Source organism: Corythoichthys intestinalis, chromosome 20 (genome assembly GCF_030265065.1).
Source record: "Corythoichthys intestinalis isolate RoL2023-P3 chromosome 20, ASM3026506v1, whole genome shotgun sequence".
Taxonomy (NCBI): Eukaryota; Metazoa; Chordata; class Actinopteri; order Syngnathiformes; family Syngnathidae; genus Corythoichthys; species Corythoichthys intestinalis.
In genome coordinates this window covers 12,226,610-12,242,233 of record NC_080414.1, presented here as the reverse complement: position 1 = coordinate 12,242,233, position 15,624 = coordinate 12,226,610, and the positions used below count along the sequence as shown (strand labels likewise).

At 37.7% G+C, this 15,624-nt stretch overlaps 1 protein-coding gene across 1 annotated transcript in view; it reads right to left on the bottom strand.

Moving 5' to 3' along the window:
• The window catches only part of LOC130908489 (cadherin-6-like), a 220,023-nt gene that overhangs the window by 20,414 nt on the left and 183,985 nt on the right, over nucleotides 1–15,624 (bottom strand). The window contains exons 6-8 of the mRNA XM_057823949.1: nucleotides 9,674–9,841; nucleotides 9,400–9,587; nucleotides 4,820–5,073 (exon numbers count right to left, since the gene is read on the bottom strand). Of these exons, the coding sequence (XP_057679932.1) occupies nucleotides 4,820–5,073; nucleotides 9,400–9,587; nucleotides 9,674–9,841 (610 nt within the window). The remainder of the gene's footprint in view (nucleotides 1–4,819; nucleotides 5,074–9,399; nucleotides 9,588–9,673; nucleotides 9,842–15,624) is intronic.

Below are 15,624 nucleotides of genomic sequence, written 5' to 3'. Positions count from 1 at the left end.
TGTCTGTATTAGACACAGTTTGGATGCCTGAAATTGACTGGCAATCAGTCCGTTGTTTATCTCCGACCTAAAACTGGTTAGCAACCAATCCACTTTTTGTCTGTGTGCCCTAGCATTACCTGCTAATAAATCTGTCATTCATCTATATATGGGTCCTTCAATAAATTTTTTTCAAGTTGACCAGTCCAAATTGGCCAGTCAGCCCATTCTTTGTGACTAAAGCTAACCCTTTAAACGCCAAAGTCGCAAAATTGTGACAAGAACCTGGCTGACTTACAGGTCTAGTTCGCACTAGTTCGCACTACTTCGCACCAAAAGATGGTAAGATACTTGTCCGTACGTTTGGTCTCAACATTGGTAGGGACGATATTACCGTAGTGCAAACAATAATCTAAATAAGGGATGGCTAGCTTGACTTCGTTGTTCCTTGTGGAGGCTGGCATGACCTGACCGCAGTAGTTTTGCAGGTTAGCAAGTTTAATGTTATGCTAACTCTGATGCATGTCAGACTGTCAGTAGCAAAATTTGTGTTTTTTTCCCCCCACTTCCACAACATTGATGTCTTTTTACATGACTTAACAGTGGCTGCTGCTGGCCGAAAAAAAACTTCTAATATCCCTACTTTCCAAAGGGGGCGGAGGAGGCTGCATGTTGTTGACATGAATCTGTCGGGGCTGTTTGAGTATGTGTGCGTATCTTTGTGGCGGGACGGGGGGGCTTCAACTCATCAGCCAACTAAACGTTCGTTTGAGTGGGTGACTGACCGGCACATTCAGTAAATCTAAGTCTGAAAATAATGAAAATAATTCATTTAACAATGGTAGGGTCTATTCTTTCATTGGGAAGGCAAGAAGATCTAAATTACCTATAAAACTCTTTATATAATGCAAATAAGGTTGCTTAAAAGTTGGCGGGGAAAATTTGTGCATCCTGAAAAGTTGGCAGTGATATGTCCCTACCGTCCCCATGCAAACCTACGCCCTTCGATATTAAGATGTTTGCAGTTGTCGGACATCTTTGGGTGCGAAGTACCATACTGGCCCGAACATAAGACGGCCTTGATTATAAGACGACCCCCTTTTTCAAGACTCAAAGTTTTAAAAAAAACTTTTTGAACACCAAATTATTTTTTATACAGAAAATAATTACAGTACATCTGAAACAAATGATTATAACAATATATTTGAGAGAACAAATTATTATAACAATATATTTGAGAGAAAAAGCATGTTATTTTGCCTCATTCAAATCTTAATATCTGAACATTTAAATATGTAAACTAAAGTGCAATCACATTCGTAAATGAATGGCTTCTGGTTTTTGAAATGTAAATAAACCAACATTGTGATAAAACAACAAAATAGGAATAACTGCATTAACCATCAAAGTGAGGTCTAACTGTAACTGTAGTCTTGAAACAAATCTGAATAAGGAAAAATATTGCAATAAAATAATGCAAACTGGTTAAACTTGAGAGTAGCTGAGATCTGTCATGACAGAACATCGCTTCAATGATATCTGGCGCCATCTAGCGTCGTGAATGGGTATAATGTCTAGACCCCGAATATAAGACGACTCCCACTTTTTCAGTCTTATTTTAATGCAAAAAAAAACAACGTCTTATACAGTAGTAACTACATGATGCACCACGTTTGCAGCTCTCGCGTCTTCAAAATCAGCCATGTTGCTTGTCGCAATTTTACGACTTTGGCGCTAAAAGGGTTAAGCAGAAAGCCTCACTCTACCCTCTACATAAAGATAAGGTCTCCCTTTTCCCCGGGTGACGCCGCCCCCCCCCTCCAAATGCCACGGGCGAGTTCGGCTGCTGCTGATGGCCGATAAAAGAGAATCACATCATATTTGACACCTGCAATAAAGTGCGAGAACTTCAACCTTGAGAGCCAACTCCCTCCGTGCATCATAAAAATGGAAGAGCCGACCACCCTTCATAATTTTCTGAACAAGTTGCGTCCTTCTTGAAACCTCCTCCTTTTATTTAGGAATACTTTTCATTTTTAATGACTCATTAACGCTCTCGCTTTGATCCATTGAATTTTTATTGAAGAATTATTTGACCGAATTTGCCCTTGAGGGATTTTATTCACAATGATGAATTCAATTATACAAACAGACGCATAGAATCTCCCTGCCTTCATTTCGTCTCCCGGAGTTTACGGATCGGAACCTAATTTTGCAGTGCCGTCAGATAACCTTAAGATTGGATTTTCCACCGTCAACGCGGCCAACAAAAAGGCCTTAACTAAGCGGAACGTATGCCTGAGAGTGAGAATGAAGGACAAAATGTAAAAAGCAGCTTGGCGCCAAAGTCCGTTGAGAAAACGCCAAATTTAAAAGGCGTCTTGTTTTTCCGCAATAAACATGAGTGACAAATATTGTAGTTGGAAAACATCAACAGTGTTTAACAGACACTAGGGTTTTTTTTATGTGTTTATGTGGTACATCTGAAAAAGAATGAATGGCAAAGATACATAAAGGGTTTTAAAAGTAGGGGTGGGAACATCACGATATGATACGATTTTTGATGACGAGGCAATTATCTCCCATATGGTCGTACATCTATAGATACATGAATGATTTTTAGTCGTGGTACTGCTTAAAATTGGAAACAAGTAACACTTAAATGTAGTACTATTTCCTCAGCAATCCGTTTTTTTTAGTTTTACACATTTTTAGGTCCCCACAAGTTATGTAAATTTGAAATGTGGCACACTTTGATTTATCAAATATTATATCGTTAATTTATTTTTTAAATCATTGGCTCCGATAAACGATCGCCCCTTCAAGTGTAAATCGATTGACGTCTAGCGCCGTCAATGGCAGCCAATGAGTTAACACAAACACTGTTGAAGTGGAAAATTTTGCTAGCATCATTATCCACCATATGGCCATATAATTTTCAAACGCATTATTGATATCTTTTAGTCTAGGTTCTGCTTTAAATCGGAAACACAAGTAACACTTAAATGTAGTATTATTTTCTCAGCAATCAGTTACATGCTGTTTTTCTAGTTTTACACATTTTCAGGTCCCCAAGAGGCATGTAAGTTTGAAATTTAGCACACTTTCATTTATTAAATATTATATAGTTCATGTATTTTTTAATTCATTGGCTGCCATCAATAATCGCCCCTCTCAATCTAAATGGATTGGACGTCTAGCGCCGTCAATGGCAGCCAATAAGTTAACACAAACACTGTTGAAGTGGAAAATTTCGCAAGCATCATTATCTCCCATATTGCCATACAAACTTCGATTTATGAATGATATCTTTTAGTCGAGGTATTGCTTAATAATGGAAGCATAAGTACCACTTAAATGTAGAAACATTTCCTCAGCAACCAGTTACATGTCATTTTTCTAGTTTTACACATTTTCAGGTCCCCACAAGTCATGTAAGTTTGAAATTTAGCACACTTTAGCACACTTTAATTTTTTTTTTTTTTAATTCATTGGCTGCCATGAACAATCACCTCTTCCAGTCTAAATGTATTGGACGAATAGCGTCGTCAATGGCAGCCTTTGAGTTAACAAAAACAATGTTGAAGTGGAAAATTTCGCAAGCATCTTTATCGCCCATATTGGCATACAATTTTCAATACATGAATGATATTTTTTAGCCTAGGGACTGCTTAATATTGGAAGCACAAGTACTATTAAAATGTAGTATTATTTTCTCAGCAACCAGTTACATGTCATTTTTCTACTTTTACACATTTTCAAGTCCCCACAAGTCACGTAAGTTTGAAATTCAGAACTTTCTCATTTATTTTTTTAATTCATTGGCTGCCATGAACAATCACCTCTTCCAGTCTAAATGGATTGGACGAATAGCGTCGTCAATGGCAGCCTTTGAGTTAACAAAAACAATGTTGAAGTGGAAAATTTCGCAAGCATCTTTATCGCCCATATTGGCATACAATTTTCAATACATGAATGATATTTTTTAGCCTAGGGACTGCTTAATATTGGAAGCACAAGTACTATTAAAATGTAGTATTATTTTCTCAGCAACCAGTTACATGTCATTTTTCTACTTTTACACATTTTCAAGTCCACACAAGTCACGTAAGTTTGAAATTCAGAACTTTTTCATTTATTTTTTTAATTCATTGGCTGCCATGAACTCTCACCCCTTCCAGTCTAAATGGATTGGACGAATAGTGCCGTCAATGGCAGCCAATGAGTTAACAAAAACACTGTTTAAGTGGAAAATTTTGCGAGCAACATTATCTGCCATATGCCAATACATTTATGGATACATAACAGTATAGTTAAAATTGGAAACCCAAGTGCCACTTAAATGTAGTACTATTTTCTAAGCAATCAGTTGCATGCTGTTTTTCTACTTTTACACACTTTCATGTCCCCACAAGTCACGAAAGTTTGAAATTTTGCACACTTTCATTAATTCATTGGCTGCCATGAACAATCACCCCTTCCAGTCTAAATGAATTGAACGAATAGCGCCGTCCTTGGCAGCCAATGAGTTTGCACAAACACTGTTGAAGTGGAAAATTTCACTAGCAACCTTTTGCGACCCCTTATTAAAGCCATATATGGATTCTTGGCATGAGCATATCGATAACCCATCGGGATTTAAAGTATCGTGATATATCATCATATTGATTTACTGTCACGCTCCTATTTGGAAGCAGCTTTGCACCAATGGTCATTGAGAAAACACCAAATTTAAAAGTTGGCTGTTATTTTTCTGCAAGTTGAAAGTTTGGAATATTCTTTACAGATATTTCAGCTTTGTTGCGGATCGTTTAAGAGCTAGGTTTATAGGAGTTTGTACCTGACAGGACTGCGTTTGCTGTCCGGGTCAGCGGCGCTGACGGTTCCAATGACGGTGTTGGGCGCAGCGTCCTCTTGGACTTCCATGATGTAGCTGGCGCGCTGAAAGACGGGCGGTTCGTCCACGTCCTCCACTGTCACCCTGATGGTCGCCTCGTCCCTGAAGGGTCCCATGGAGAAGAAGCGAGGGTTGACGTGGACGTTCTCCACCTGAACGTGGATGGTGAATTGACGTTTGCGCTCAAAATCCAGCGGCTGAAAAACAGCAAAAAAAACAAATCCATTCAAAATGCGTTTGCCGGACGACCTTTCGGGATATTTTACGCTCGACTTGGTTCGCTGCGCGACCTTCCTTGAAACGGGCGCATTAGCAGTGGAACATGCGTGATCACTGCTACATGCCGTCGTTTATGGACAATTAGCGAGCTAGTGTCCTCTCGTGATCTTTTGGACCTTCTTTGTTGGTAATTTAATTTGTGTCATGTTTTTGAAAATGGATACACGTCATTCATAGATTGAGTTTTTAAACTTTTTCTGAATGTATTGAAAATTAATTTTAACTTTTATTTTTTCATTTAAAAAAAAAAATCAAAAATAACTAGATAAAATAACAAGATAACTATGGAGGTAGATTTGTGTCTTTATTATTCAATCAAAAAAAAGTTGCTTCAATCAAATAAAAAGTTGCTTCAATCAAAATACATATTTTCAATCGAAGAAAAAGTCACTTCAATCCCAAAAAATGTGTTTGAATGCAAAAATAGATTTGATACTCAAAAAAATATATTTGAAAACTATTTTTCTTTGATTGAAATTATTTTTTTTGATTTAAGTCAAGTTTTTTTTTTTTTGATTGAAACAACATTTTTGATTGAAGTCATGTAATTTTGCGTTTGGACCACATTTTGGCTAGGACATTTGTGTCTTTATTATTCAATCAAAAAATATGTTGCTTCAAACAAAAATATATATATTTTCAAAAGAAAAATCCCTTCAATCAAAAATTTTAAAAATTCAATCGTAGAAAAAAAGGTTTGAATGTGAAAACATATTTAAGACTCAGAAATTGGCATTTGAACACTTTATTTTTCATTCAAACTGTTTTCTTTGCTTGAAGCAATCCTTTTCGTGTTTGAGCCATATTAGAGCGAGGACATTTGTGTCTAAATCATTTAATCGCAATAAAAGTTGATTTAATCAATAAACTATTTTTAATCAAAGAAAAAAAAAATCAATTGCAAAAATATATATATTTTTGAAAATATATTTTTTTATGTGAAATATATATTTTTTATTGAAGTGTCACTTTTTGAAAAGCAAAAAGTTTTAAACTCTTTTTTTTCTTAAGTGGAAAAAGTTTTGAAGGCACTTTTTTTTTGAAGTGGAAAAAGTTTTGAAGGCACTTTTTTCTAATTGAATCATTTTGACATAAAGATTCAACTTCAACGCTACTTACGGTGTGTTTGAGTGGCAGGTGACTACGCCAATGGCATAAAAGTATGACACAAGAATAATGGCCACCAGGGCTCCATCCAGCCATTGGACGGAGTCCAAGCCGAATATAGGGCACTGGTACGGGGGTGTGACATCGGCATCTCACCGAGTACGGTGCCCTGCTGCTTAATGTGATTCAACACAGCGAACTTCACCCGCTGCCCTGACGTGACGGTTGGCAAAAATTACATGACTTCAATCAAAAATGTTGTTTCAATCCAAAAAAAAAACCAAAAAAAAAAACCGACTTAAAACAAAAAACAACAAAAAAAATCAATCAAAGAAAAATAGTTTTCATTAGGGTTGTTCCGATCATGTTTTTTTGCTCCCAATCCGATCCCGATCATTTTAGATTGAGTATCTGCCGATCCCGATATTTACCGATCCAATTGCTTTTTGTTTTTTTGCTCCCGATTCAATTCCAATCATTCCCGATAATTTTTCCCGATCATATACATTTTGGCAATGCATTAAGAAAAAAATGAATAAAACTCGGATGTATATATACATTCAACATACAGTACATAAGTACTGTATTTGTTTATTATGACAATAAATCCTCAAGATGGCATTTACATTATTAACATTCTTTCTGTGAGAGGGATCCACGGATAGAAAGACTTGTGACTTTGTATATTGTGACTAAATATTGCCATCTAGTGTATTTGTTGAGCTTTCAGTAAATTATACTGTAGCCATGGCCAAATGCATGATGGGAAGCGGAACCATGACTGTGCGTAGTGCTACCAATTCATATATCTTCTCTTCTCTGTGTTGGGAAATAACATAAGGTGTTAAGAAAAAGATCAATTGCTACCTTGCTTCCCCACATTGCTTCCCATGATTTTTCTAATCAAAGGGAGAGGGATTGTAAGGCTTTACCCAATTAAAAAAAGGCTCCAAAGCCTGCCAAAATTCACTCTACACATTATACGCTGCCTTTTATCTCTCTATATGGGTAAAACGGCACCATTACAGATTGAGCGCGACAATACGTGAGTGGGTCGTGCAGCGCATGCATTAATTGCGTAAAATATTTTAACGTGATACATTTTTTAAAAAATTAATTACCGCCGTTATCGGGATAAATTTGATAACCCTACTTTAAGCCTAAACTAAAGACTCTGGATGAGTGTAACATATTAGGTTTGTAACGTTAAATACAATTAGAAAACGATTTAAAAAATATACTGTATATATATTAAAAAAAGGCATGGCCGATATATTTTTGCCGATTTCGATACTTTGAAAATGACGTGATCGGACTCGATCGATCGGGACATCTCTAGTTTTCATATATATTTTTTTTGAGTTTAAAATTTATTTTTGGATTCAAACACATTTTTTTTTAAAAATTGAAGTGACTGTTCCTTCGATTGAAAATATATATTTTGATTGAAGCAACTTTTTTTTTTGATTGAATAATAAAGACTCAAATCTACCTCCATAAATAACCACAGAATCCAACTATTTAATTGGACTGATAAAATGGAAATGACGAAATCCTTTTTCATAAACCTCTTTTATCCTCCGACAGCGTGACCTCCTTCCCTAAAAGGGAAGAATGAACTCCTTTTTTTGCAAGCACCATCTGACAAACAGATGTAAACACACGCTCCCTGGTGGAGGTAACCACACGCGGCTCCTTCATTGGCCGCCTATTAAAGCCCAGATGGGACGCGTTCCCACTTGACCGGCTAGTTTAATTAGCAGCTTGAGGTTTAGGGACGAGAGCTCTGCCCGCCGTGTCGCCATGGCAACACAGGGCAATTATGGCACGCTGCTCTTTCGTCCATTTTGTGCCATAGACACAGTGCCCTAATTGTTGAGCTCCATCAGTGCCATTGACGATGATGGACATCCAATCATCCTTCTGTTGTGAATTGAAATGTGTTCATCACTGGTAGACATCCAATCTATTTGAAGTTTTTTGAAGTAGAAACATTTTTTGGCTGTGACGTTTTTTGGGGCTTGAACATTCGTAAAAACTACTTTTGGAGCACTTTTACATGAAAATTCAGGGTTCACTGTGTCAGCCATTTTTATTTCTTTCGGGCTGAAGGGAATAGTATCTTTTCTCGTATTTACTGTTTGACTACAAACAGTAGTCATACAAAATATAAAAGTAATACAAACGTATTACTCTAACACACCCAATATAAACTAAATAGAACTTGTATCATAGTTTAAGAAAAACAAACAATATGTTTGATATCATGAAAAGTTGGACCTGAAATGATTAGAATTTGCAGCGCCAAGACAACGGGCAGATAAGGGCAGAACAGATACAGGAAGCTCTCTGACCACGGAAGCCCAACGCATGCTTCATGCAGCTGACTGAGCAAGATGGACGCTGGCAAACATTTGATAGGCAAGACATCTACAAGCCCACGTCTGCAAAACCAAATCCCGCAATCAGCTCTTCTGGACAGTCCAGAACAAATTAGTTGGATTTTTACAAATCTATAAGTGGAGAAAAAAATGAACTAAATACAACTGGTCCAGAACAAATGGCGGGACATCTTGTCTTGCTACAAAGAACATCTGATAATGAGGAACCCGCGACTGAGAAGTTGACACTCAGCACTCACTTGGGGCTGAGGTGGCAAAATCCTCAAGTCTTGTTGCCCTGACAACAGTAACCCTCCTGCCCAATCCACACAGAGAATAATCCTAAACAATCCCCAAACACACCCTTCTTCCTGACTACAGCCCGCCTCACCAGAATGTTTAAAAGGCTCAAAGTTTAACTAATCGTGGTCATTTTCCTTGGGAATCTTTTGTTGACTTGATATGGTGACCCTGGATCCAGTTTGCCTCCTCGCCTGGGTCTCTCCTTGCTGTATGATTGCTGGCGACTTATATATTGTGAACTTGTGTTTCGAAGTGTTTTTCCAGCTATTAAAATGGAGTGAGTACAAGGGGTTAAAACTAAAGTGAACGCGCGGAGTTTGGCCTTTTGGCTGGGTTGTCGGGATTCCACCGGCCTGGGTCATTGGAATTGCGCTAGCACGGTTACGACGGTTCGGCTGGTGTGATTCCGGCAATCTGGCTAGAAAATTCCTTCAGAGCGCGATGACCATTTACCTTCTTGAGCACGAGGATGCCGTCCTGCGTGCTGCGATCGACGGCGATGTCAAACATCCCTGGCCCGTCACTCCCGATAATCCTGTAATCCATTTCCGCATTCTCGCCGATATCATTGTCCACCGCGCGGACTGTGCCCACCGGCGAGCCCGGCACTACCGACTCGGGCACTTTAAATTCGTAAAGCGCTAAAAGACAAAAACAACAATTCAAACTTTATCACATTCCAACCAAGAGTGACATATTGTCACCTCATTGTAATTTTGCGACTCACTTTTGGTGAAACGTGGCGGATTATCGTTGACGTCTGCGAGCGTGATGCTAACCGTGGTTGTTCCGGACAACCCCCCCATCTGCCCGGCCATGTCCTTACCCTGGATCACCACTTGGTACTTATCCTTTACCTCGCGATCCATACCCGGCAGCGCCGTCTTGATCATGCCTGAAGCAAATAAAAAAAATATTCATGATCAAATTAATTATGCGCGTGTTTTGATTTAAAAGGCTAGTTTCAATTTCATTATGACCATTTCATCTATGAAGTTCTATTGGTCTTTGAAAAATGCAAAAAAAGTCCCCAGAATGCACTTCAGCGTCTGCCAGTCGCCAGTTTTTTTTTTTTTTTAATCTACTTTTGATTTATCGGACTAATTTGAATCCCTCAAAGGGAAATTAAATTCGCACTTACACAACTCAACATGAAAAAAGAGCAGGAGTGTTCATTTTTCATCCGTGCCGTCGGATAGTTCTTTTTGTTAAACTGTTGAATAGTTCACTTTTTCACAGCGCTAGACGTCTAGAGCCATCAAAGGCAGTCAATTAGTTAAAAATTAAATGAATGATAGAAAATTTCATCATTGAAAGTGCTCAATTTTAACTTACCGTAATTTTCGGACTATAAACCGCTGCTTTTTCCCCCTCATTTTGAATCCTGCGGCTTATGTGGGTTAATGGGTAACACATCGCCATAAGACTGTCATGATTATGACATGACACTATCATGGGCATTACTAAATGCTTATGACTAAAGATACACGATAATATCGGTCACCGATAATTATCGGCCGATAATGGCAATTATGACGTCACACAGATAATCCAGATAATAAAAAAATTCAACCGATGATGCAATCCGATAATTATATACTTGATTTAGCCTCCAAATGTGCGCAACCGAAGAATTCAGCACGCCGCCTCCTCAAGCCCTCCCCTCTCTGAAGCCCCTGAGGGAGGAGGGTTTGAGGAGGCGGAGTTACACGACAAGAAGTAGTTGAAAATTATGGCGGCTGTTACTAAAAAAAACGACGCTCTCGCCATCTGCGAAACGTACTGTAGAAGTTCCACGAGGCCGAAAGAAAGCGTCCTCATTCAAAACCTCTAACCCAGCAGCCATTTAAAACTGCATCACAAAGATTTTGGGAACGAATACGAGGCTGCTGCTAGCGGGAATGCTAAGGCTATTGTAAACACAAGCTAAACTACGGGGCTTGTGACAATACAGAGTCAGGCTCTTTGGGAATGCAGCCCAAATCGGGTGGTAAATTCGCATCTAAGGCTAAATACTGGCCCGACTGGAAACCGATAGTAGGCAAGTAGCAGTCTTCCGACGGAGCCCGCTGCTCTGGCCGAGCCCGGTTCCCCGGCTTCGGGACCTCCGGCGAACACCCCGGTTTCTCGAGCGTTCCCCCACGGCGTGCGAGCAGAGCCAGGACCCGAATACGCCGCGGTGAACCGGCCAGGGCGGGCGGATTATCCGGTACGAACGTAGCTGCCGCCACCGCCGAGACAAGACAGGTTTTTTTTTTTTTTTTTTTTTACCTAAATGACCCGGGAACCAAAGCCCTGGATAATAAAATAATGCAGTTTATACGACCACCATTCTTCATTAAAAAGTGATGTCCAGTAAGCAAGCTTATCATGACGGCACAGTGGTTAGATGATAGGAGAAAACGAAGTCAGCAATAATGCAATAATAGTAGGGCTGTCAAACGATTTAAAATTTTTAATCGAGTTAATTACAGCTTAAAAATGAATGAATCGTAATTAATTGCAATTAATCGCAATTCAAACCATCTATAAAATATGCCATATTTTTCTGTAAATTATATATATATTCTGTAAAATAAATTGTTGGAATGGAAAGATAAGACACAAGATGGATATATACAGTGGGGAGAACAAGTATTTGATACACTGCCAATGGGAAAACCCATTGGCAGTGTATCAAATACTTGTTCTCCCCACTGTACATTCAACATACGGTACATAAGGACTGTAGTGGGCATTTCACTCTACTGTCATTTAAATCTGTCTATGCTGTCCTCACTCCGAAGCGTCTACTTTTTCCAAAGCTAGACAGCTAGTAAACGACGCCTTAATAATCAGACTTCTCCCTTTTTCATCTGATTTATTAATAAAATAGCCTCAAACCATTGTCCTCTTTAGACCGTCGTAAAACTACAACAAAAAAAAGTACACAAGCATTGCATTAGCAACAACGTTAGCTTAGCACGCTATACAAGTTCACTAAACATAAACAAAAAGCGTCTCATACAAAAAATAGAACATTTCGCTTACTAACATAATATGTACATTCTTTACAACAACCATACTTACGGACAAATCTTGTCCAAGGATCATATAAGCACAACATTACAACGTAGGCGTCAGCCCGAGATGTTGTGCAGCCATATTGAACTGGCAAGAAAAAAAAAAACCATGTCGCAAAGCGACCACAAGATTTTGCTGTTAGACAGCACAAAAAGCCTGCTGTAAAACTTACCAAAAGGCAGAATACTGTCTGAGCGGGACATGTGCGTTAATTGCGTTAAATATTTTAACGTGATTAATTTAAAAAATTAATTACCGCGCGTTAACGCGATAATTTTGACAGCCCTAAATAATAATAATCAATAATGCATTCAGTATGTAAAATGACGAGCGGTCAGATGACTTTGTAGCACTGCCTTTATTTTCGGCTTAACAAAACTCAGGCACAAAACAACACGCACGCGGTTGCGAGCTCCAACTCCGTCCAAATAGTACTGCCGTGTATCAGTTTAGCTGCTGTAAAGCAAATGTCGTGAAAGCCGCAAATGTAAACAAAGCGCTGCAGAATGGGTACATGACATCTCGCTCTTTTGAGTAAATCGTTTTCACAGTGTGCAACAAAGCATATAACATTAGCAATCAATTTTCAAATTATTTAACTTATTTCTGATCAATTACAGTCACAGTAGATAATCAAATTCTTAAATCAACATTCTGTAGCCACAAATATTATTCAAAATCTTTCCTTCTTCCAAGTTTGTGTTTATTTTTAAGATTAAGTATAATAATGTATTGCTTAAAACAAGGCTGTTAAGATTATTTTCAGCTAGCTATTTTTCTTCCAAGAAATCTGAGAGAAATACACTTGAAGCGATGGCAGATAATTTCACTTATTGCCAATAGATTTACACTTAAAACTGACTAGTTTTAAGGAGGTGTGTTTTGCAGTGTATTAATGTTATATATGTTAGGAATGGCTTACTTTTAAAGGCCTTTTTGTGCAACTTAGGTATTTACTCTGTAAGTAATTGTTGCCAAAAGTTTACCATTACACAATGTCAGACAATCTGTCATTATTTAGATGTTTGAATTGACGACTTGTTCATATTTTATGTTGAAAAAAAGAGCAATAAATTATATTTTTGCACAGTAGTATTTTCTTTTGTGTATACTTTAAAAATTTTACACAAATCTTTTAATAGAATTATCGGCTTGACATTATCGGTTATCGGTTGGAATGAGGAGGAAATTATCGGTTATCGGTATCGGTTGAAAAATGTATTATCGTGCATCACTACTTATGACAGATGTCATGAAGTGTCATCGGGCAAATTATGTCACTAACTCCATTCATGTACAGCTCGGATCTTTTACGTCCATAAAACTACTAAATGACATCTGTTATAAGCATTCATTAATGCTCATGACAGTGTCATGTCATAATTATGATTCTCTTATAGCAGTCTTATGGCGCCACTGTCAAATAAAGTTTCAGCAAATACCCTAACTAGCAATTAATGAAACAACTGGATAGTGCGGCAACGATTAATCTTATTTGTATATTTGTTATTTATAATCTTAATTAAATTTTGCTGCTTCGAGTATTCGTTTAATTAAGGTGGCCTTGTAATGGTTTATTTTGAAAGTGTTTGCGTTTAGTTTTATTGATTTGGGTGGATACACTGCCCTCTAGTCAGCCTCATTTCACATGGCTGAATCCAGCAGCTCCATGTTAAGACCAACATAAGCCAAGATGTTGTTTGAGCTAATGTTTTTTAGGGCTGTAGCTATCGATTATTTTAGTAGTCGATTAATCGATGAACTAGTTAGTTTGAATAATCGGATAAGTAACATGAAAAATTAAAATACCTGAGCTCAGCCTCAAACGGTATAATTTTTTTTTTTTAAAAAGAGGATCTATGTACAACAAAAGAACAATTGGCTAACTTACATGGCAAAAGTCCGCTAGCTTAAATGCTATAAAATGCTAACGTGTTTTTTTTTTTTTTTTTTTTTAAACAATGTTCTTAATAAAAGGTTCAAACAAATATTCCCACAAAAAAATGTAAAATCTATAAACGAAATACGAATGGATTAAAAAAACAAGCTCAAACAAAAACTTAGCTTACATTGGTCTTAACAGGGAGCAGCTGGATTCAGCCATGTGAAATGAAGCAGACCAGAGGGCAGTGTATCCACCCTAATCAATAAAACTAAATGCAAACACTTTCAAAATAAACCACTACAACGCCACTTAAATTAAACGAAGACTCGAAGCAATATAATTAATTTGAAATTTTTTTTTAATCGAATAATCAAATTAATCATTGCAGCACTTTTTTTTGTAATGCATTTATAATTTAGTTTTTGGGTATATTTAGCCGTTTTTTTTTTTGTGGGAATATGTTTTTTTTTTTTGTGGAAATATGTGTCTGAACCATTTGTTAAGAGCATTGAAAAAAAAAAAAAAGCGTTAGCGTTTTATAGCATTTAAGCTAGTGGACTTTTGCTATTTTAGTTCGCTATTGTACTTAGTTGTACATAGATCCTTATTTATTTATTTTTTATACCGTTTGAGGCTCAGTTTGTACTCGATTATTCAAACTAACTAGTTCATCGATTAATCGACTACTAAAATAATCCGATAGCTGGAGCCCTACATATGGAACAATAGCTGAAGAAATAATTAGCACATAAAATGAAATTTGATTGTTATTTACATCTGTAGCGCTGCAATGCATGCTAGGAGGCATGTTGGACGACAACAGTGTTGATAGCAGGTGGCAGTAGAGGTTGACTGTCTCCCCCAAGGGAGCAGTGATGGCCAAATGAAACTTCTTCAAGCAATGAATGGTGGCAATCATGGGAATTCATTTGGTCTTATGACAGTCGTATGATGCCGCTGTCAAATAATGTGTTACCGGTTAATATCTTTGGGTGTAAATATCCTATAATACAATTAGGACAGCTATGGCTTATAGTCCAGGGTGGCTTATCTATGCAAATTTGGTGGGTGGTGGCTTATAGTCTGATGCACCTTATAGTCCGAAAATTACTGTACATGACTTGTGGGGACCTGAAAATGTGTAACTCTAGGAAAACAGCATGTAACTGATTACTGAGAAAATAGTAGTACATTTAAAGTAAGTGGTACTTGCGTCTCGGATTTTGAGCAGTACCTCAACTTGCCACTGACAGCGATAGACGTCCATTTTCATTTTAATTTATTCATTCGCCTCTCCCGGTCAAAATGGAATGAACATCGACCGCTGTCAATGGCAGCCAATGAGTTCAAAAGTTAATGAAAGTGCTCAATTTTAAACTTACTTAACACTTCGTCATAAGACTGTCATAATCATGACATGACACAATCATGGGCATTACTGAGTGCTTATAACATATTTCATGAAGTGTCATCCGGCAGTTACGTCACTAACTCCCATTTATGTCCAGCTCGGATTTTTTACATCATAATTATGATTCTCTTATGACAATCTTATGACACCAATGTCAAATAAAGTGTTACCAAATACCATAAGTGGCAATAATGAAACAACTGGAACAGTAACTGAAGAAATAATTAGCACAGAACATGAATTTTGATTGTTATTTACATCTGTAGCGTTGCAATGCATGCTAGGAGGCATGTTGGACGACAACAGTGTCGACAGCCGG